This window comes from Maylandia zebra, linkage group LG8, assembly GCF_041146795.1.
Source record: "Maylandia zebra isolate NMK-2024a linkage group LG8, Mzebra_GT3a, whole genome shotgun sequence".
NCBI classification, from domain to species: domain Eukaryota; kingdom Metazoa; phylum Chordata; class Actinopteri; order Cichliformes; family Cichlidae; genus Maylandia; species Maylandia zebra.
The window spans coordinates 16042878-16065377 of NC_135174.1; the positions used below are offsets into that span (position 1 = coordinate 16042878).

Sequence of the window (22500 nt, forward strand, 5' to 3'; positions counted from 1 at the left end):
TGGCGGTGTCTGCATTTGTATATATTATACATCAAAGAAATACCACGAAGACGCTGTACCGGAAATAGCGCCTGGTCTGCAGTGGCTTTAACCGGATGTAGAAATTTCAAGATGGAGGTGGACGGAATTGATCATGTAGGTGTATTTTTTTTTCCTGCCGCTTTGTTGCTTTTATGACTGCCATGCGAAGGAAACGTTTCTGTTTTGCTGTGGGTCTAATAGATTATTCAAAATCGGTTGTTTGAGGGAAGGATGCGGGACTTCAGTGTAAAAACGGAAACGTCACTTCATTGAAAGCAGCGATTGTGCCGGTTTGCTGTCTCATTGTAGCTAACCCAGCTAGCTTCTCACGATGACTGGCAGCGAGGTGCGGACAGTTTATTCTATTCTTAGCTTTTTTGACCACACAGGGGTGCTTATTTCAGCATATTATGAGAGAGATATATCTGAGTTTATTATATGGGAAACGCCAAGCGTTACTTTATTAATATACGTGCACGTCTGTACGTAAGCTAACTGATGTTAGTTTGCTAATGAACTGTAATTGTTGGGAGAAAGTTAGCATCACACACTTTAACGCTTATTGTTACATAGGTTGTTTTTTTTTGTTTGTGTTTTTAATTCCTTGCCTAAAAGATATTTCCTGTGTTGGTGCTACAGGTTAGGCCTAATGGCTAATGTAAACAGTGGTCAATTTCAACCAGTTCAGTCCACCAATTTAATCAATGAAAATTGGACAAATGTGCATTTCTATTCTTCTTCTATAATATTAGATAATGGCAAGCTCGACATACACTATTTACTGATAAAGGTTGTGTACTTTGCATTGTCCAACATAAGATCCTCTCATCGGGCATGTACGTTGGACTTTTCGGGACCACAAAAAGCTAATGTAGATGATTTATATGCTGCTGGGTTAATCTAAAATAATGTTCGCGGGAAAATTTTTACAGTTCTTCAGTATTTTTACAGCATAAGTCTGTAGGCTGCTATATAATTGGTATCTTAATCTTTAATTTTAAATGTAGTGGCGTAAATGCTATAGTAAGAAAAAGAGACGTAGTTTGCATCCTTCAGGAGATATCTGCCTAACTAAAACTGTATGCATAGAGGCTGCTTCATATTGAGGGTATACAGAGTACACAGTGACGTCTCTGCATTGCGTTTTGGCTGGAGCCTATTCCAGCTGTCATAGGGCCAGTAGCAGGGTACATCATGGACAGGTCGCCAGTCTTTTGCAGGGCTAATTCATATATACAACTATTCGTGCTCACATTCACACCGTCACCAATTAATCTTACACCACCTTGGACTGGATTCAAACCCAGAACCTTCCTGCTGTGATACAGCAGTGTTAACCACCATACCACACTTGATGGACGACTTTTAAGTTGGAAATGGGGACTAAAGGAAAAGCACTTCTCATCAGTGAGAATTCATTTGACCCAGTTTGCTGTTTTTTTGCTATCAAAATCATCATCACTAACACAAATTGGCAGGCAGCATAGCAATCAACTGGCCAACATACTTTCTTATCTTAAAACAAGAATGAAACAAAATTGATGGCTTATGAACGCAGTCATTGATTAATGCATATTTAACCTCCTAAGACCCGAACTCTTCCACAGCATGCATTTTTAATTTCTTTTTGATATTTGGGCTGATTGGGACCCGATGGATGTAAAAATAAAGAATTACCAGAATTTTTTTTTTTAACCTAATTTTTGTTTCTAAGAAAAATGAGAGCCACATATGAGGATATTCCTTTAAAATTTCAATAGAACAGTAGCAGTATTATGTCCTCGTAAGTGGATATCAGGCCCTTGTGGAGCAAAATTGACTATTTTGGTCTAAATAACCCAAAATGTGATGTCCACATATGTGGATGCCAGGTCCTAGGAGATTAAATATGCCATATTTAAATGTTCAAGAGCTCACTGTGAAGAAGTTGCACCATGTTGCAATGTGTTTCTTTAGCAGATGGAGATGGGGGAGAGTAAAGGTGGATCAGGTCTGCGGCAGTACTACTTATCTAAGATAGAAGAGTTGCAGGTGAGGAAATGAAAAATCATTTTTGTTTTTGTTGCTTTTTAACGCATGCTCGCCCATCATGCCTGACCTGCTTTTTTTTTTTCTTCATAGTTGACTGTGAACGAGAAGAGTCAGAATCTCAGACGTCTGCAGGCACAGAGAAATGAGCTCAATGCCAAAGGTATGGTGCTTCATCTTCCTGCCACATTACTGGGAATTGTGTCATTCTGATGTACACAGTCAGACATTTCCTTTGTTACTTTGGTCTCAGTGCGTCTCCTTCGTGAGGAGCTGCAGCTACTACAGGAACAGGGATCCTACGTGGGAGAGGTGGTGAGGGTCATGGACAAAAAGAAAGTGCTAGTTAAGGTATGCTGTGTACATTCACCATGCAGCATCCTTCTTTTTGAATCAGTCGTGGATAGTTTAAATTTATGTCTGTTCATCATTTTCAGGTGCATCCAGAGGGAAAGTTTGTGGTGGATGTGGACAAAAACATTGACATCAATGATGTGAGTATTATAAAAGCTGAGTCCATTTGTAATATTTACTGTAAAGTATGATGGAGCTAAACGAGAAAAAAATGCATTTTACTCATTAAAATAAGTACAAGGAATCAGGAAACCTAAACTGTTCTGTTATTATTTCTGTCAAATTGCCACTAGGTGACTCCAAACTGTCGTGTAGCTCTGCGTAACGACAGCTACACCTTGCACAAGATCCTTCCTAACAAGGTGGACCCTCTGGTGTCCCTCATGATGGTGGAGAAGGTGCCGGACTCCACCTATGAAATGATCGGCGGCCTGGATAAGCAGATCAAGGAGATCAAAGAAGTGATTGAGCTGCCCGTCAAACACCCTGAGCTGTTCGAGGCTTTAGGCATTGCCCAGCCCAAGGTGGGTATTTGACAAGAGAGCCGATGGTACGAATTTCAGAAGTTTCTCTTAGGGTTTTATATTTATATCTTTGACACATTTTCTCGTCTTGTTGCCTGCCCATCATTCATTTCAGTCCTAAAACATGAAAAGCAAAGAGAGGGGGGAAAAAGATAATTTGATTAAATTGGTTAACTAAAGCTACACTTGTTGCATCTGTGTAGGTGGTTCAGATTTTCCTTTGTGCTTGCAGGGTGTGCTGCTCTATGGCCCCCCAGGTACAGGGAAGACCCTCCTTGCCAGAGCTGTGGCCCATCACACTGACTGCACCTTCATCAGGGTGTCTGGATCAGAGCTGGTCCAGAAATTTATCGGAGAGGGTGCGTGCCTTTTCTTTCCTGTACACTGGGATCGAATTGATCCCCATGTTTTTAATAACTGGTTTTGGTTGATCTCTCCCTGGCTTTCCGCAGGTGCCCGTATGGTGCGAGAACTCTTTGTCATGGCAAGAGAGCATGCTCCGTCCATCATCTTCATGGATGAGATAGACTCCATCGGCTCATCTCGGCTGGAGGGAGGCTCAGGCGGGGACAGTGAGGTGCAGAGGACGATGCTGGAGCTGCTCAATCAGCTGGATGGCTTCGAGGCAACCAAGAACATCAAGGTACTGCAGAGGATCACTGTGTAGTCTCATATCCTTACTATGAACACTGAGGTGTAGTGTTATGTGCACAGGACAGCCTCTTAATACATGCGTCACTGATGACGTTTCGGCTTGCTGTATAGGTTCTTTATTCATAAATGACATTTTGTGGTACAACTGGTATTTATTTATATACCAGCATCACCTAAAGTTGCTGATGACTACAGAAGACCTTTATAATATTTTGAAACAAGTAATGCTGCATTTGTTAAATAAATGTTCATGAGTGCCAAACATGGGAGTTAAAGTATTAAATAACCCCAATTATTCAAATATACTTAATAGTATGTCGTCCATCTCTGCAGGTCATCATGGCCACTAACCGTATTGACATCTTGGACTCAGCTCTGCTCCGGCCAGGCAGGATTGACAGGAAGATCGAGTTTCCGCCTCCCAATGAAGAGGTAGTTAATCGTTTAGCGTGTTTACTCAAACATGCTGAGTTTTTTGTATCTAAGCACACTTAATTATGCGCCCACAGGCCCGTCTGGATATCCTGAAGATCCACTCCAGGAAGATGAATCTGACTCGCGGCATTAACCTGAGGAAGATTGCAGAGTTGATGCCCGGAGCTTCTGGTGCTGAGGTTAAGGTAAGAATTAACCTGCTAAATGGAAGCTGCGTTAGATGAGGAACTACATCATTAAATTTCCCCTACTGCATTTGTGTATTATATAGGGCGTCTGCACAGAGGCAGGGATGTATGCTCTGAGAGAACGGAGAGTGCACGTCACTCAGGAGGACTTTGAGATGGCGGTGGCAAAGGTCAGTATAACCTAAAGCTAATTTTTGAATGCAGTGTTCACGTCTTGCACTATACTAACGCAGTTTTACTTTATCAGGTCATGCAGAAAGACAGTGAGAAGAACATGTCCATCAAGAAGCTTTGGAAGTAAAAGGCCTTGTGTATTCTAGCACACAATGCAACCACATATGTATATTTCCCTTTTGTTTATGGTTTATAATTGTTTCATGAGTGTGATCAGTCAGTAAAATAGTTTCCCCAATAAACAGAGTTGGTCTTGTTTTATTTCTCAAGCAAATGTAGACAAATTCAACCCATTTCACTAAACTCAAACTTTTGTCAAAGCAAAATCAGTCATATGGTCTTCAGATTTCTGCTTTACAGTTAACATATTCAGTATGGCACTTCACATTATAGCTGCTGTTATAATAGGGGGCTTACATAGCTGACCACACTGAGTGCAGATGTTTTTGACAATAAGTTGCTGTAGGAACTTTGTCCTGCATGCTTGTACTACATACCTTTCTCATATAAAGCCACTGCACTATCAGGATATACGGTATGTACACCAGCACTGACTACTGTGGTCATTCTATGCTGACCACTCTGCAACAGGCCTGTTGGATGTTCTTTTACAGTGACTCACTCATTTGTGGAATGGTTACACGGCAGTAAAACACTGGATCAGTCCAAATGCTCAGCACCTTCAGAGGCACACCACAGTTCTGTCCTCTTTTTCTATTTGGAAGGTCAGCTGGCTAGCGCCTCACCCAGGACGCAGGCACCCACTGTGGCTCCATCTGTACTTTTTCCAATACAACCTGGAGCTCTGCTAAGGCACTAGCTGGATCTTCCTTTACCAACACGTAGTCGACCCAGTGGCCGTAGCATTCGTCCATTTGCTCTGCCGACTGCTTCATTTCCTGCAAGTCATCGTCCTGAGAGGAAGAGAGACAAGTGTTTAGCTGCTAATACACTCTGCTAGAGAACAGCCGAAGTTAAACTAATGACCATATGTAATTTCTCTATTCTTACTCAGTACCTCAGAGCTGACATGCAGATATTGTCAAAATGTGACTTTTTGAACGTGGCACGATTTTTGGTACCAGCATACCATACTATGACACAGCTCATTCACTTCACTGTATTCAAATGACCTTCACAGACACCAACATATTTGGCTGTGTGTTTGTACAACTAAGTAACTTTAACTTTTTAAGCAGTTTATATTAAACATAAAATACTCACACACTGAGTTTAAATGCATGCCATGTGAAGAAAAGCTTTATTTACTGAGGTTCAATCAGCCTTTTGATATGGTTCCTTTCTCAACAAAACAAACAATGCAAGATTACCTTAACCTGAACTAAGCCTTTTTAAGCTTCATTTATATTCCACCATCAATTAATAAGCCCAGAAAGTGTACTGCACGTCTGGCAGGTTTGATGTGGGATCACTCACCGTGACCGCTACGCTGAGTGAGGAAGAGGAGCCAAACTGCTTTCCCTGACCATCACCGATGCGAGGCCTTACAAAGATGACATATGGTTTGAACTCAGCGGTGCGGAGAGTCTTCAATGCCTGAATGTGATAAGACCAATCAGCCATTTACAAACTCCCATATAAAAATCCCACAGAGCTTTTTCTATGCTGAGAAGATATACTGCACAAACAGAAGACCATATAAAGTCAAATCAATGTCTAAGTATAAAAGACTGCACAATTATCAGAGAGGATATTCTTTTTGAAGCAAATAGAAACAGCCTGTGAGCCACTAAAAATGTTAAAATAAACATATTTTTGATGATTTATTATTGGTTTTATGTTGGCAGACAGTTGCACAAAATAAGGTGAAAAGTCAGTTTGCCTGATATGCATTTCTATCTCCTGTATAGGCTCCGGAAAGCTTCACAGGTCTGGACGCAGGCAACAGATCAATCCAATTTCATTTGAAAATACCATAATATGAAATGTATTCCAATATTGCACATATTACACATGTATATGGCACGATGTGGCCAATATGCAACCTGCTGTCTTTACTTCTTTTAAAGAAGAAGGCACTTTTACATTGACACAGAGGAAATTCGATTTAAATGAGAAGTGTATTTGGTTGGCAGTGTCACCTACCATAATTTTTAAAAACACTTACCTCTGGCTGCACATCCACCAGACAGACCTTGTTCTGATCCAAAACTCTGTGAATGGAGTCCAAACTGGTGCCATAGAGATTCTCTTTATACTCGCCGTACTCAATAAACCTGCAGAAACACATCATTACCACTAACAAGTTAATTAAATTAACTAAAATGCTGAAACGCTTCAATTAACCCTTTTGTGTTCTAAAATTTTTTTGCACTTCATCAGAAAACATTGTTCCCAGCACTCACTTGCCATTCTGGATGTCTGCCTCAAAAGCAGCTTTACTGATGAAGTGGTACTCCACTCCTTCTCTCTCATGACTCTTCCTGGCTCGAGTGGTGTCTTCAGGGCGCCGTTGGTCAGCAGAAAGCGCAAGTTGGAAAATAAGACACAAGATACTGGATGCTTGTATGTTTCTGGATATCTCATTAAGCTCGATACTGATTACATTAAAAAGCAGTGCGTTTACTGTAAAATCAACTTGCAAAGAGATACTTGTCTCAGTCGGTACCAATCCTATTTTTTATGTTTTGCCAGTGAGTTATTAAAAGGTGAACATCTTTCCAACTACACCAAAGTCTGCAACTCCCTGTCACAGACATCAACAAGCTCCATGTATGACTCGTTTATTTTGGCGTGTTTTAAAGTCTCTCGTACTGAATCGTCACAGTAGTTAAACTGGGGAAAACAGCAGCTATGATGGTGACGTTAAATGATTCACCGTCTCACAGTCTGCCTGTGCAGAGATTAGATGCACACACCTCCCTTGAATTAGGCAGTGGGTTGCTAGGTTGGTGCGACAGACGGGTTTGGAAGCATTGAAGGAACAGCTGTTGTGAAATGGCGTCATAACTAACAAAACTGAATTGGAATGGTATGTGGTGTGTGGATTGTTTGTTTAATAATCTGGAAACTCGTGTAATATTTTGAGGGTCACGCAAATTATGGGAGTTTCCTGAGAGAAATGTAAAGGTTGAGTGCGTTTGCAGGTACGAAGTGCCAAAGAACAAAGTGCCTTATACTCACTCGAAAGCTCTTTTACTTCACTCTTATGAATTCAGTGCAAACACTTACAGTCAATTAGAAAAGATAAACAACACTTACGAGGCACAGCCAAACCGTACCGCCGCAGATTCTCAGCAATCACCTTCTGTTTGAGCTCAGCGATCCGTGCTCCAAGTGAACCTATGACCATACAAACAGCATAGCTAGTTTATATAAGATGATCATGAACTTGGAACATGTGTGTATAGATCTGGCCAAAAGTTCACTCATTGTGGGCATGAATAACATGGTAGTTTGGAGTTTTTAATGATTTCTTTGAACTGTTCTTTTTCCAGGATGAAATGATTGTACAGCATACATCTGTAATCTCTTAAAGAAAATCCCAAGAAGTTTGTGCACAAGTTTGAATCTTTTTGGATTTTCTCACAGGGCAAAATTTATACATTGATATACACACTAATATTTGGATTTTTAAATTTGAAAGGCTAAAGTTGATTTAAATTGGCTGGTTTTGAGCGTACTTTCAATGGGGTTAAGGTCGTGTTTTTTTCGACGGCCGGTTCACAATCATATTAGCCTGCTTTATCCATTCCAAAACATCCAGTTGTGCCCAAGTTTCAGTTGTCTAGCTGTTTTTCTGATTCTAATTCGAAGGTAGTCTTCCTCCACGATTCCATACGCTTTGTGTAACGTACCAACATTACAAACAAACAGCCCCAGAGCATGATGCTACCTCCACCAGTGTTCTCAGGTTTGAAAACCTCAGCATTACTTGTCCAAACATACCAACGGTCATTACTGCCATAAAGCTCAATATTGGTCTCATCTAACCATGAAACTCTTGTCCATAAGGCATTTGCTTTATCCATAAAGTCCACAAAGAGTTTGATGAAGTCAATTTTGGAACAGAGGCTTCGTCCTTGGTCGGCGCTCTCAGTTCATAGTGATGTAAAACTCACTCCACTGTGACGCTGCTATTCCAGCAGTTTCCACTTCATGACAGGTTTGACTCCTGGTGGTTCCTGAACATCCTAAAGAATTTTGAGGATGACTTCACCGTGTCAAGTTAAAATACTATTTTAACATTGTAAACACAGATTTGAGTTTATGCACATATAGAACAGTTAAATTAAAATCCCAAAAGTACCATGACATTCATAACCCGTGATGCCTGTATCTGAATTTCTCATCACAACTGTAGTTTCATCGCTGTTAAAATTCACTCCAATTGACGAACCTATGAGTGTTATAAGGCGAGGTCTCTCTCCAGGACGTGGAAAATATTGTGCGACTTCCTCGTAAATCAGGAACTCTGTGTGATTGGCGTCAGGAGTGTGCGCTTCACCAGGAGAACCCTGGCGATCTTTCCTGTAGCGGAAACTTCTGCGTAGGCTAGCTGTTAGAGACATGAAGGTAGCCTTAGGGTACATATGCTACTGCACTGATCCACACTTATACAAATCCAATAAATACACCAAAATCCTGCCCATGTATTGCAGATCGCTCTGCCACTTTGATATTAAGAAACAGGTTTGAGGTAGCTGAAAATCGCATGTCAAAACAGTATCACACAAGACACACACAGTGGACAACAACATTAGATATCAGTAAGAGTACCTGAGTAAAAATCCCATGAGAAAGCATGGCCACAGAAGGCAGGGGCTGCCTTACTCTTGGGAGAAACTACAACTTATATTAGACCATTAAGTAAAGCAACTTAAGTTTTATTTTATTATTTCTTTTCAAACAGAATAAAACGATCAGAAGCCATGCATGCTGTGTCTAACTTCTTAAAGCACAGGGTAATCATGGCAGCATGACGCATGATGACGGGCCATTTGCAGCACAATGAGATGGCATGAGGCGCCACACGAACACTGAGAAGCTCGATGGCTGTAGCACGCAGGGCAAAAAGCCTGCCAGTCTAATCATACCCTGACAGGCTATATTTATATTAAAATTTGTTTGTTTTTACAGAGGAAAAAAAAAATCTAAGCTCATGGTGGCACTACAGAAACTTGAGTTCCTAAAGTTGTTTACATCCTATCCTAAGCGGAACATGGGGATGTGCAGTAAACCCGATGGCAATCCATCAGGAAGTTGCTGAGGTGTTTCATTTAAAAACCACAAAAAATGGTTATAGTACTGGGTGACCAGGTTTCCCCATTCATGTGTTACTGCTCATCAATCATTTTCTTCTCTGGCTCCAATTTCCAAAAGTCAACACTGCCCAAGTGCAGTTTCACATGTCACTGTATTACCATCAATGCCACACTCAATGAGAAACTCACTTCAGTTATTGGCACAATATGATGGAAAAGACCACGAAAAAACAAAAAACACATAAAAACTGCGTAACTACAACTACAATTACACTACAGTGATATGAGAGACTGAAACACTGAGCTTTTATGCAGTTTCTGGTTACTGTTCAGTTCTGCACAGACAAGAATATGATGTTAAGTACCACAGTACACGTGAGAATCAGTAGAAATGTTTGCTCAAAAAATGCTGATCCCTGCTGATAATCAAAGAAAAGTTGGGTAGTTTTAGTTCATTAGGTGAACTAAAAAGGATCAATTAGAAAAGTGGAATAAACAACTTTAAGACTCCACTATTGGACCATAAAAATGATATTCTTTATGGTGAAACAAAGTTTTTAAATAGGACTCAATGCAATCTGTGAAAAAACTAAATACACCCCATAATTCAGTACAGCGACTCTTCTTTTTCAGCCATTCTGCTGTAGTTTTGCTGCTGGACTTCAGTGTCCTGTTGTGTGACCAAATTTGTGCCAAGCTTTCGCTGCTGGACAGACAGCCTCACATTTGACTCTGGAATACACACAGAGGAGTTTATGGTCGACTCAATGACTGCAATGAGTTTGATACATGAACATTTTACACTACCTCTCAGCATTAGTATCCCATATTATCTCATACAAACATACCCTTTTGCCCCATGTTTAGTTTGTTGGAAACTGGTCACCCTAGTTGCCACTACAGGAATGTCTAAATGAAATCACACTACATTAAGGCAGCTGTAGAGATAATTCAGCTCTAGCGGATAGATGGGTGTGGACATGGTTTAGGGGAGGAAGGAAAAAAAAAGAAAAAAAAAAAAAGAAGGTCAAAATGGTGTGAACAAACACCCACTGAAGCACAGTCACATCCTGGAAGCCTGGCCAACCTACTGGTGAGAATTTCTTGTGTAGTGGTCACACACGTGGACTGTTTTCTGTTTGACGGTTATCTGGCCTAACCCTCAATAATCAATGAAGCAACCAAAGCAATCCAGTCTCACACAATCTGAGGAATAATATACACACTCGAAAAGAAAAAGCTTAGCACACAGACTGAGCGAAAGATGTGATGTTGCAGTGATTAACATAAACTCACTGATTGTGCTTGCTCACCTATGTCCTTTCCATTCACAGCACTCTTATTGTCACAGTCTTCTGTTGGATGGCAATCGGGAAGAGAAGACAGGGTAAGAGGAGGGAGGAGGTGTTGGGGGTACTTTAACGTGAGAACACAGCAGGTTAGGAGAGGATTTGTGGCAATTAAAGAAACTGTAAAGGCAAAACATGACACAGTGTGGATGGGGAGGAGGAAAGTGACCAAAATTTGTGTTTCAGATGGGTCGATGAGAATTTCATACAGAAATTCAGGCAAGAAAAACATGGAGCCAGTCCAAACTGGGGATGAGAGATGGTTGCTAAAATGAGGGGTTTTCTACGTACCTCTATCGGCCCGTTCATCTGAAGTTAGCAAAGCAAGGAATAATACACAGTATCACTGTAGAGTGTGACATAGACTATTCAGCGACCCCTAGTGTACATTCAGCTCTCTCAAATTCACAATGCAGTCTCATAACTGTCACTGTATCCATGCTTGGAGATCCTCAACCATCTTCTTTCTCTACAGGAAAGACTTTAATTTTTTTTTTTAAATTAAGAATAACTGGATAATCAGATTTTTAAAGGAGAGAAACCATTTTACTACTGCATCTTTTTGATGAAAGAAAAGGACTTGCATCATTTCATCTTTTAAATTGGATTTAGGAAATTAAAGTGATGGATTATGCATTTCCCCCCCTCAGAGATTAATCTTTGATCCCCTCCTTCTCTTTATAATCTCTCTTTTAGGACCTCCTTGGATAGATTAGACCCACAACAGAAGATGTGTGTTGAGATCTAAGAGTCTAAAACATTTGCGCTTGTATATAGTAAGTAATGCTTACATGTGGGAGCTTTTGGGGAAATGGGAGCAGATACGGAACCCATTTTCATCCTGTATCTCAGTCGCCTGGGAAGAAAAACAAACATTTTCAAAAATGTATTACTGATTTAAAAAAAAAAAAAAAAAAGGCAGCTTTTTAACATCTGATACACAGACTTGATGCAAGCTACCTCTCCTGAAACTGCACTGAAGGGATGAGGGCAGCACGCAGGTTACAGTCGCCCACCCTCTTGGCCTGCCACCAGGTGGGGTCTTCCTGGCTAACAACCTGAAGAACGTCACCCCGTTTAAAGGGGAGTCCTGCCTCTTGGCACGGGGTTGCTTTGTCCTCAAAAGGTGTGTAATCAAATAAAGCTCGGATGTAGACCTTTAAAAAGAAGGAGGAATATTCTGTTAAAAACTTTATCATCTCTGTATTTATTTAACTTTATTCATTATATACAGAAAAGTGTAAGATACTTTGGTGAATACACATATAGCGCTGTGCAAAAGTCTTGAGCCACTTGTCAGTGTGTCTACACCTAACAGACGACTAAGCCAATAACAATTTTAAACTGTATCTTTAGACACTTTGTTACTATCAGCCTGACACAGATCCAAGATCCAGCTGAGATCTGACACAGGCTGAAGCAACAACTGGTCGCTGAAGCCTCATCAGGCTTTTATTCCAAGGAAAGAAAGCTGAAAATGGACTGGAGAAAAAGAAAATCTGTGGCAACAGGTCATATGGAGTAATGAACCCTAATTACATTTTTGATTCCAATCGTTATCAGTTTGCACAAAAGAGACCAGGAGAGATACAACAGTGAGTGGAGGCTCTGCCATGGTTTGGGGTATTTATTTTATTTTTTAAATGAGGGGTGGATCATGACATTTATTTATTTTTTTTTTTCCACAGTTCTGTAATTCTGCAAGTTGCACAATCAAACATTTGCTCATACGCAACACTAAAGGGCAAGGTAAAGAAAAGTAAAGTGGATACATGTGAATAAACCTTGATGAAGGGCTGAGTGGTTGTGACCGTCCATAAGAAAAGCCTGCGTACTCACGCAGCAAGCATTCCTAACCTTGCTTTCTTTCATTTTATCGTCATCTGCAACAGCTGGGATGATTTTCAGTGTGATGGAGCCTTGTGATTGGGACTAAAAAAAAAAACAACAACAACAGAGCACCACAATGATCGGCTGCCAGCTACAAGAATCATAGTATCTGAACTAGTCCGATTCCACATTTATTACCAGTATCTGACTAATTTCATCCGGCCTTTTGTGGGTTATCAGGTTTCCGTTGACCTCTCGAAGCTCATCCCCTACATGCACCAGACCTGGAAACACAAGCACAGCACGCAGGGGGAATACAGCTAAAGAAATGCCCAATTCTTAGAATACAAACCTGAAATGTGAACAAAAGACGATTTTGTGTTGCCAGTATGTCGATAACATTACTATGGCAACATCCAGACGCAAACCTAGTTTATATTCTCAAAATATGCAATCTCGTGGCACTAATCTCATGGATTTGATTTCTGTTACAGTTCACAGGGTTACGCAATGTAATCTACTGACATCTCTCTCAGTATATCAGTAGTGCTAAGAAGGTCCCACTGGGTAGCGTTAGCATCCACGGTAATAGAGATATTATAATACAATAGTGCTGTTCCATTACGCATTTGATTTTCCACATAAAAATATCTGGCATTTAAAGTTCAGTAGAAATGTTTTGCAAACTCAGTCTCACCACTCCGGTCAGCTGCGCCTCCCCTCATGATTCGGGCCACAATTACAGCTCCTGTTGCTTCATCTCTCCGAATAGTCGCTCCCTGTTTATACAAGCATGCACATTAATAAATAAGATGTATTCATAGCAAATCTCATCCCAAAGTCACTAAGCTGGCCTAATCCTCCGACTGGAGGAAGAGGCTCCCAATTTGCAGCTAGTTGTAATTGGAAAGATCAATAACTGACTGAAGCTAAATGTCAAAATGGTACGTGAATGAAGAGTCTGATACCCCATCATCAATATTGCCTACTTGTTTGTGCTTCTACTTAAAGTTCATGCAATTTAATGACATTTAAATGCTGTAATTACAGGTTTTCTAATTGCTGCATCAAGCAAAAAATTTGCAGCCCACTTTAGCTTCAATCACTGTTTGCTACTCTGGGTTACATTTTTAGCTTTAAGTAAATCATGTGTTAGTTTGACACTTTAGAAAATGTGATGTACTTATTTCCTTTCCTACTGAGAGCTGGATGAAGAGATAAACACTAATCTCATGTCTGTGTACTCGCAGCATGAAGGTGCAGTCAGCAGACAGTTAGCTTAGCTTAACAGTCTTAAATCTGGAAACAGCCAAGCTAACAGTTCCTCCCCTATGGACCAAGTGGTCTGTGAGGCTTTGACAAAACTTCTGAAGGTTATATTTTACACTCAGCCAAAGTCTAATCTACAGCTAGCTGCTTGTTGATATAAAAAGTAGGATCGCATTAGCCGTATATATTTTTTCTGTGGATTTCGTAGACACTCATTCATACTTCAGATTTATCCAAGACTGTTCATTGAAGTTCATTAAAGTAAAATTCTTGAGGACAGGATGAGGTTTTCAAGTTGTACAGTGTAACATTCTTGCATTTACGTAGCACTTTGTTCTTCTTACCGACAAATCAAAGTATTAGTAAGTTATACAACTTATATAAGAGACAGCTGTTGGTTTAATACCCCACTACAACAACTTCCTTAAAAATAATCTGCTTTGATGATTTTTTTTCTGCTATACTGCAGAGCGTCATTTGCAGCACATCGCCCTCTTTTACCAACGTTTGAAAACCTCTGGACGGAGAAGGAGGCAACCAGTTTAAGAGTCAATAAATATCTGAAAATGACCCGGCTCTGTAATGTCTTCTACAGCCTCCTGTACACAGGTTCTAACTTGTGAATGAAGCAGTGGGTGCCGGCAGGTTGGGGTTGATCTTTTCCACATACGAGTATGACTGCTCCTCTTTATCGATGCCCTTAATAAAGTTGTTTCAAACTCCAATTGAACAGGTTCAAATAAAGATGTTGATTTCACCTTCATAGGAAAATCTAATATCAATCATCAGCACATATTTGATACTCAGTAGGAATATTTCTTTGCTTTTTTGTGCGCGTTTCTTATAATCTGATTTACTGAATCTGTTTCATTTCTCTTTTATTTCATTAGCAGTAGTTTTCAAAAAGCAGGTACTAGTTTAATGAAAAGCCAAACTGCACCCTTAGACACTTACCAGTGGCTCCTTGTTCTTCACCAGCCGAACGATCTTCACAGACTCTTCCTCCAGGTCATCGTCCAGATCGTCTGGGAGTGGTGGCAGCACAGGGTCAAATTTTTTTTGAGCCACTGTGTCATGAGCCGATAGCACTGCCTGAATCACAAGCCAAGATTTAGGAGCTTGATCAACAGAGATAAAAGGATCCAGAAAAGAAGGTTACAGCACGTAGGAAACATACCCGATTTCTGGGGAAAAGAAAACTGAGGGAATAAAATGAACGTTCTGATTCCACAGCTATCATCAATTCCCAGAATGCTTCCCAGACAGCCAATAACCTGAGCATAATCACTTGATCAGAGTAATTAGGCAGTCTTGTGTGTGTCTAGGGGATGGGGAAGGGGTGCAGACAGCTCTGACGGTGGTGTTATGTAATAAATGTGGAAAAATCAGAGGTGTGCAGGGCAAAAATACTGTGAAGCAGCATTATTAAAGAGATCAAACCTGGTCTAGCATTTAACAGCTTCTTTACGCAGGCTGAAAAAGGCTGAGTGTGTGTGTGCGCGTGTACACCTTGAGATGAGGAGTGCTCAAGAGGAGCAACAGTTCTTGCTCATCATCCTCCAGTGGCCCATTCTGAAGCTCTTCTGCTAGCTGGTGATTGAAATCAGAAAATTACTGCTTTAAGTATTTCAAAGTATTCTTCTAGTCACCAGAGAAAATATATATTCACTTCTAATTGCACTTACATCCTCTGCCAAACAGGAGGCACTGTGCAGGACTGGAGTGGGGCTGTGTTTCTCATACTGCTTCAGTTTTTCATGGATCTGGATGTAAAGCAAGAAGCAACAAAACCACAAATGCAGATCATTAATTTTTAATGAAAAACAACAACAACAACAACAACAACAACAACAAAAAACCATCATATATGATGTGTACCGTTTTATAACCAGCCACTATGTTAGGTAAAGTTGTTCAACTGTTTGTTAACACAAATATCCAATCAGCCAATCACATAGCAGCAGCTCAATGCAGACATGTAGACAAGGTCAAGACAACCCGCTCAGGTCCAAACTGAGCATCACATCGAGAAGGAAATGCGATTTAAGTGACTTTGAACAGGGCATGATTGTTTGTGTCAGACAGGCTGGTCTGAGTATTTCTACTGATCTACCGGGATTTTCCCACACAACCATCTCTAGGGTTTACAGGGAATAGTCAGAAAAAGAGAAAATATCCACTGAGAGGCAGTTCACTGGGTGAAAATGACTTGTTGATGTCAGAGGAGAAGAATCAAACTGCTTCAAGCTGACAGGAAGGAAAAAGTAAGTCACGCATCCACTCAGTTAATGGTTCGGTTTTTATATAGCTCTCTTTTGACTATACTTGAGCACTCAAAGTGCTTTACACAACATGTCTGATTCACCTATTCACACACTTTCAGAGTTTTTTTCTGTGCTTTGTGTCCAACATCCAATTGTAGATGGACGGTTTTGGAACAACTCATGGTTCAGCGGTGACCCATGAGTAGATGTCATCTACACCGTAGCAATTAAACTTAATGTGCATGTTCAGTAATCCAGCATGTGTGAAAAAAAATAAATAAATAAAATGTCTGAATCACAAATACAGTAGTCACTTCTACTCTGATGTATCCACTATACCTTCATGAGGTATCCAATGCTTTTCTCGCTGAAGACATCTTTGAGGAAGACCAGGTCTTCTTTGTGGTTGGCATCAGGGTGAAGCTGAGACGTGAGCAGAGCCAGGATCTCATGCAGCCCTTGAGTATTTAAAAAAAAGAAAAAGAAATCATGCTGTATATTTATGACTGAGTCAAAGAACAATTTCTATCTAGAAATGCATCGTACATAATAACCACCTTCATCAACAAAGAGACTGTATGGATTCTCTCTTTAGCTCACCGATGTTTATAATAATATGCTTTTCCATATCACCCCCCTTTCAAATTCCAACAGTTTATCCACATTAATGTAATAATGCTTTATTCCAGCACATAATTTATTCATAACTACATAAAAAGCTTCAGACCATGAACGAGCCTGAGCACATATACCTGTGCTTGCAGATACGATGGGCATGGCTTCAATCATTCAGAGGCGGCAGGAGGCTGCGGAGAGGTTGGAGGGGGAGAGAGGAAACAGTTCTCTCAAATAATTCCCTCTTCTGTTTTGTTTTGTTCCTCACATGAGGCCGAGACAGAATCACAGAGAACAACCTGGGATGAAAACAAAGAACACAACATACGGCCATATCAGTGAGGACGCCTCAGAGCGCCATTAAGAAACCCAGGACTCATTGTGAGATTTGTCTCTGTGCACTGCAACTTCATGTACTATTTCTGCATCCAGCACCTGATATTTGGCAGTCATGTGCATGTGACTAAACGCACTGGTTCTGGATCTTTTACTGTGTTATTATCAGAATGTCATTATTTTTAACTCACTGTAAGATTAAACAAGAGAACAAAAACAAACAGATATGCTTCTTTTAAAAAACGTCCCTGGCAACAAACGTCTGGTTGATTGTGAAGCTTACAGAGAGGACAGCGAACTCCACGCAGCACATAATTGGTCATTTAAAACCAATACCCAAATCTGAATACATTTTTCAAAGGGCAGTCCTGCTTTGACAGTGATGAATAGACCCATTACTGCACTCAAGTTCCAGTATAATTAATATTTGCTCTCATTACCGAGGCATAAAGCATTAATTTCATTTCAAACTGTGCGACTGCTCATTTGAAGAGAAGCAAGGTCAGATAATGATACCAGGCACTTTTGTCCAATAGGATTCTTTACCTTGTCACCATGACAACACTATAGTATCAGTGACTGATAAGCTTTTTGCAGTTAAACAGAGCTGTTTCACATTGAGTAATGAAAGTCTTTAATAATGTTGCATTCAGGTCTTTTGTATATTAGAATACTTTTGTCACAATCATTCATGTGCAATCATCATACATGGCTTCCCTTCTCACTGCCAGATACATTTTTAACCACACTCCTCATTAACTGCCAATGAACACATGTGGCTGAAGTGGTGCAAGCTTCACCTGCAAAACCAGCTATTTTTGGATAATCCTGATCAAGGTTGCAGACTAAACAGAATACGTGTTTAGATGGAGAGCTTCTACTTTATTTGCAGGGCATTCAGAAAATTGTCCTTGGGCTGAATATCCTGGCTGTCACAGGCCAAGAAAGAACACACTCTGGAGGCTGCCAATCTATCAACCAGCCGCACTCACATTCACATCTACAGCCAGTGTGGAATAATCTAACATGCATGTCTTTGGAATGGGGGATTAAGCTAAAGCACCTCAAGAGAACTCACTCAAACGCTGGCAGAACATGGATGGATTCGAACCCAGGACCCTCTAGTTGTGAGGTGATGGTGCTAACCACGCCACCTGCTGTCCTGGATAAAGTGGAAGAAAATGAATGAAGCCTTATGTTTAAATGTTTAGATTGGTCCTCATTGACTGATTTTGAAGTGTAAGTAAAGAGTTAAGACGAGTTAAGATGTCATTAATGAATCTTGTTTTAGAGAGCCCAGTAGCTTAGATTTGGCCCAATGTTCATCCTCCAACAGGACAGTTACCAACACAGCTGAGAAACTGCAAGCTATGGGCATTCAATTTGAAATAGCATTGCAGATGTGACATTCAAGTGCCAGATTTCAGTTGTAATGCATCCCTCTTTTCTCACATTTATCCAGTTCAGGATTGTGGGGTGCTAGAACCTATCCAGGCTGTCATAGTGCACCCTGGACAGACCAATTTATCACAGGACTCTGTAGGAGAGGATGAACTTTTAAGATATAGGCCCAGAGTTGTTATTTTTTATTGTTTTATTCCGAGAAAAAACTCTAACCAAGTCTGATCAAACTGGCTGTTTGTTTCCAACAAGATGCCCAAGTTAAGTTTGACAGTTACTTCACAGGCCAGGTAAATCATAATGTTCAGTAGGTAATAAAAACAGATTTTTAAGATCAAAATTAATACACAGACATATTGGCAGATGTGTTTTTTCCTCTTTCTGACACACAAAACAAACAGATTTCTCTAAAATTTGTTGTGTTTCATCATTTACTCTGCCCAAGCCTGCTCAGATCAGCTGGTTGTTGCCAATAAGGAGGTTGTATAGTGCCCTCTGGTGGACAAACTATGCAATGGCACAGATGACATGACTGAAGGGTGTTTCTCTTTGCTTTTAAATTACTGGCTGTTATAAATACTGGTAATGAATGACCAGAGAGTGGCCATGCAATCCCTAATGCAGCTTGCTGTGAGCACATTCTGCCTTTAGCTTGACCGTCAGGGGGATGAATCCTGCTGAGTCAGATGAGGTTACAGACTTGACAGGTAATCCTTTTGAGAGACTTAAAAAACAATAGTTCTGCGAAACAACCATTCCTTTTTAGTTTTTCCACTTCATTCATTTTTCAACCTGCATCCTGACCTTTTTGTTTTTGATGTTTTCCAGGAGTTTGCGGCAGAGAGTCAGGGGGGAAGTCCAGTCATTAATTCTGACAATGAAAGCAGTTTTCATTACCACTGTCATGTTCTAGTTTTCCTTAAAAGGAAAAATAAAAAATCAATTATTTTAGAAAACCAGCCTTTGATACCCAGAAAACTCTCCCTTAATCTAAAAATCAATCTCACCTGACTCACATCCAATCACGAACCCTCGCATTCTTGTCACTTAAAAGGGCAAAAACTGTCGATATAAACCTAATGATGGTCAACCACGACCATGCTGGTAAAACCTTTAATACAAGAAGAAAACTGTATGTCTCTTAATACTGGACTATGCCTTTTCCTCTAGAGCTGTTGGCATCTGTTATTTATTTTAATTAACAGTCCCTATATTAGTGCAGCAGGTGGAGCAGCTATTCCCACAGACCAGCTGCTACATACCTGCTCACCCTCATAACTGCTCCTGGAATTGCTGGCTATGTAGGTGGGAGGCTAAATCTCCCCTCTGAGCTTAGCTCACAGCTGTGGGAGAGACTCATAAAATACCAGGTGAGCAGAGCGCACAGTGTGTATGCAGAGTCTTCACAGTCTCATCCTACACACATTCCTTCATTACCGACAGTGCTGAGAGGCCATGCAGCCGATTGTGTTACAATCAACTCATTCCCATCACATAAACGTATATGAGTAAACCAGCATCTCTATGGAGATGAATAAGGATGTTAGTTAAACAAAGGGCTGTCTTTTTTTAAATCTCTGCACATTTTCTTCACAGCTTGAAAGAATCTCTGCCAGCTCTCCACATGTATAAAAGACATTTCTTTGTTGTATAATGCATATTTTCCCATCTACACTGGACTAAAATTTATTCCAGTCATCCAAAGCAGTGTTTAGAAAAATGTCAACCAAGCACGACACAAACTTTCACCTCTCCGCATCACTTTACACCACAGACCGTACAAGAGACAGAGCCCAAACTTCAAAGTCAACCTTTGGATAAGTCTAAATCTAACTCTGGGTTTTCTGTACTACAAAGGTGGTTCACTTCTTACCACGGTAAATCACCATGGTAACTCATGCACTGAACTCAACCTGCCCTGCAGCAGGTTATGTTTCAGATTAGAGATCAGAGGTGTGAAATCACTGCCTACTGACCAATCGATTCTCCAGAAACAGCATGACCATCTTGAGAAGATTCCTGAGACCTCTGTCGGAGGATAGGAGGGAATTTTCCAGTAGTGTCTAAAGTCTTCATGTTATCCTGATGAGCAGGATAGGACAGATTCTTGGATGCAACTTTATTCCTTAACCCCCCCCCCCCCCCCCTCCTGTCACCAGTAAAACAAACAAAAACATTGTATTATTATATAAACATTAATATATGATCCTGCACCTACCTTATCTATAAAATTTAATATAACATTAAATGTCTAAATAGATCCAGTTTAGTTTCAGAGCTCTGATGTGCAGCCGTCATGTTAGAAATCAACAGCAGAACTGCTAAAAACAATTTCACAACAGGATTAATACAGGATCTGAAAAACAGTGCACCTGTTTCTACTTGCTGATCTTCAATTAAATTCACATGTAGACCAAGCCTGTATTTAAATTCTGAGTATATTCTTAAAGAATATACTCATTGCTTGCTCTCAGACTGTTAAACACCAATTAACTTAATAAAATACTCTTATCATCAGATTTCCCTTAATGATTCAGCTGTGATTCTGATACGCCTGTTATTTTCACAGTTAGCCTCTTATCTGGCTTTGCTTGTAGGCTTCAAATAGACTAAAATTCTGTAATACAGCAGGTCTTTTCCAGTCTTGCTGACCAAAGCACTTAAAGGTCGAGCATTCATACAGAGATTTGATTCTAAACTAATGTTCAGTACCTTTTCCTTTCACACACACTGTTTGTCTGGAGCATCTGTGTTGCTTTCAATCTGCGTTATGCGTTTCTTCTTGTGTAAAATCAGCCACTGTGATTGGTTAACTGCTGCCAATGTCTTCCCTTTCACATGAACCTGCTCATAGCTAGAATGAGAAACCCTGCGTTAATTTAGCATGTGGATAAGCAGCTTTGTGTGACCGTTTACATTGGTATAAGTGAATCCAGATAATGGAAAGATACCCTGGCTATGTCGAATGTGCTTTGTGGCATGCGGCCCAGGTCTGAAAAGTAAGCTAATTCAAAGCTCAACTTGCTTTCTTTATGACAGCCAGCAGAACAAAAACTGCCTTTTCTGCTAATAAAGAAGCCTAACGCCACACTTATCTTAATATAAGAAAAAGTAGCATAGTTTCTGTTATTTATTTGCTTTCCTGTTACTTTGATGCAGTATGAATGGAGGAAAAGCTGTACAACTTTAGAAAATACAGTTAAGTCTAAAATTTATGCTCTACTTCACTTCTATTCCACTACTTATTCCAGAATCTGAAAAACAAGTCGATGACTTTGTGCAACATTAGAAAAACATCATCAGAAGTCTATTGGGCCACATTTAAAACAAAAAGAATCATTTTTTTTAAGGTAGAAGAACACTTCTCCGACTTCAATCCCCAACGTATGTGGAGAGGACTCCAGACCATTACAGACTACAGGACCATCGCACCCTTCCCCACATCCTCTGATGTCTCCTTCCTCAACGAGCTCAACTTTTATGCTTGTTTTGCGCAAGGGAATCCAACAACTGCAACTAAAGCAGAGGGGACTCCGGACCACCAACCACTGACTCTCTCCCTCACCGATGTAGGAGCGGTGCTGAGCAGGATTGATGTCCACAAGGCTGCAGGTCCTGATGGCATCCCCAGGCGTGTTCTCAGAGCGTGTTCTGGGGAGCTTGCAGGAGCGCTGACAGATATATTCAACCTGTCCTTGGTCCACGCTGTAGTACCGGCCTGTTTCAAATCTACCTCCACCTCCGTCCCGATTCCCAAAAACTCCAAACCATCAAGCCTCGATGACTACCACCCAGTAGCCCTCACCCCCATCACTACAAAGTGCTTAAATCGG

At 40.5% G+C, this 22500-nt stretch overlaps 2 protein-coding genes across 8 annotated transcripts in view; one reads left to right on the forward strand and one right to left on the reverse strand.

Moving 5' to 3' along the window:
• psmc5 (proteasome 26S subunit, ATPase 5) lies at window positions 1-4620 on the forward strand. 4 transcript variants are annotated; one of them, XM_004575430.3, is made up of 12 exons: window positions 1-135; window positions 1978-2052; window positions 2143-2212; window positions 2303-2400; window positions 2487-2543; window positions 2697-2927; window positions 3160-3286; window positions 3380-3570; window positions 3915-4013; window positions 4091-4201; window positions 4288-4374; window positions 4452-4620. In XM_004575430.3, the coding sequence occupies exons 1-12, from the start codon at window positions 112-114 to the stop codon at window positions 4503-4505; spliced, it is 1224 nt and encodes a 407-aa protein (XP_004575487.1). In that variant the 5' UTR covers window positions 1-111; the 3' UTR covers window positions 4506-4620. The 4 variants fall into 4 exon arrangements, with proteins under 4 accessions (XP_004575487.1, XP_004575488.1, XP_012771564.1 ...); XM_004575431.5 differs by having other exon boundaries at window positions 65-135; window positions 1981-2052; XM_012916110.5 differs by lacking the exon at window positions 1-135 and adding an exon at window positions 171-367.
• Window positions 4619-22500, reverse strand: part of LOC101484050 (MAGUK p55 subfamily member 3) — a 26560-nt gene continuing 8678 nt past the window's right edge. The window contains exons 2-20 of one of the 4 annotated variants that reach the window (XM_012916107.4): window positions 17068-17229; window positions 16655-16773; window positions 15737-15814; window positions 15561-15641; window positions 15006-15143; window positions 13480-13561; window positions 12981-13066; window positions 12810-12884; window positions 11913-12109; window positions 11744-11808; window positions 11244-11261; window positions 10917-10958; window positions 9119-9184; window positions 8739-8897; window positions 7601-7681; window positions 6745-6838; window positions 6507-6615; window positions 5816-5935; window positions 4619-5292 (exon numbers count right to left, since the gene is read on the reverse strand). In XM_012916107.4, the coding sequence (XP_012771561.1) occupies window positions 5113-5292; window positions 5816-5935; window positions 6507-6615; window positions 6745-6838; window positions 7601-7681; window positions 8739-8897; window positions 9119-9184; window positions 10917-10958; window positions 11244-11261; window positions 11744-11808; window positions 11913-12109; window positions 12810-12884; window positions 12981-13066; window positions 13480-13561; window positions 15006-15143; window positions 15561-15641; window positions 15737-15814; window positions 16655-16773; window positions 17068-17104 (1827 nt within the window). In that variant the 5' untranslated portion in view covers window positions 17105-17229 and the 3' untranslated portion in view covers window positions 4619-5112. The remainder of the gene's footprint in view (window positions 5293-5815; window positions 5936-6506; window positions 6616-6744; window positions 6839-7600; window positions 7682-8738; window positions 8898-9118; window positions 9185-10916; window positions 10959-11243; window positions 11262-11743; window positions 11809-11912; window positions 12110-12809; window positions 12885-12980; window positions 13067-13479; window positions 13562-15005; window positions 15144-15560; window positions 15642-15736; window positions 15815-16654; window positions 16774-17067; window positions 17230-22500) is intronic. The other 3 variants (XM_012916108.4, XM_024803469.2, XM_012916109.4) reach the window with 3 other exon arrangements.

What these genes read in the sequence shown, in the direction of transcription:
- psmc5 (XM_004575430.3), top strand. Translation starts at nt 112, where the DNA reads ATGGAGGTGGACGGAATTGATCAT. An exon ending in CTAAGATAGAAGAGTTGCAG is followed by an intron (nt 2,053 to 2,142) that starts GTGAGGAAATGA and finishes TTTTCTTCATAG; the next exon opens with TTGACTGTGAACGAGAAGAG. An exon ending in AAATGAGCTCAATGCCAAAG is followed by an intron (nt 2,213 to 2,302) that starts GTATGGTGCTTC and finishes CTTTGGTCTCAG; the next exon opens with TGCGTCTCCTTCGTGAGGAG.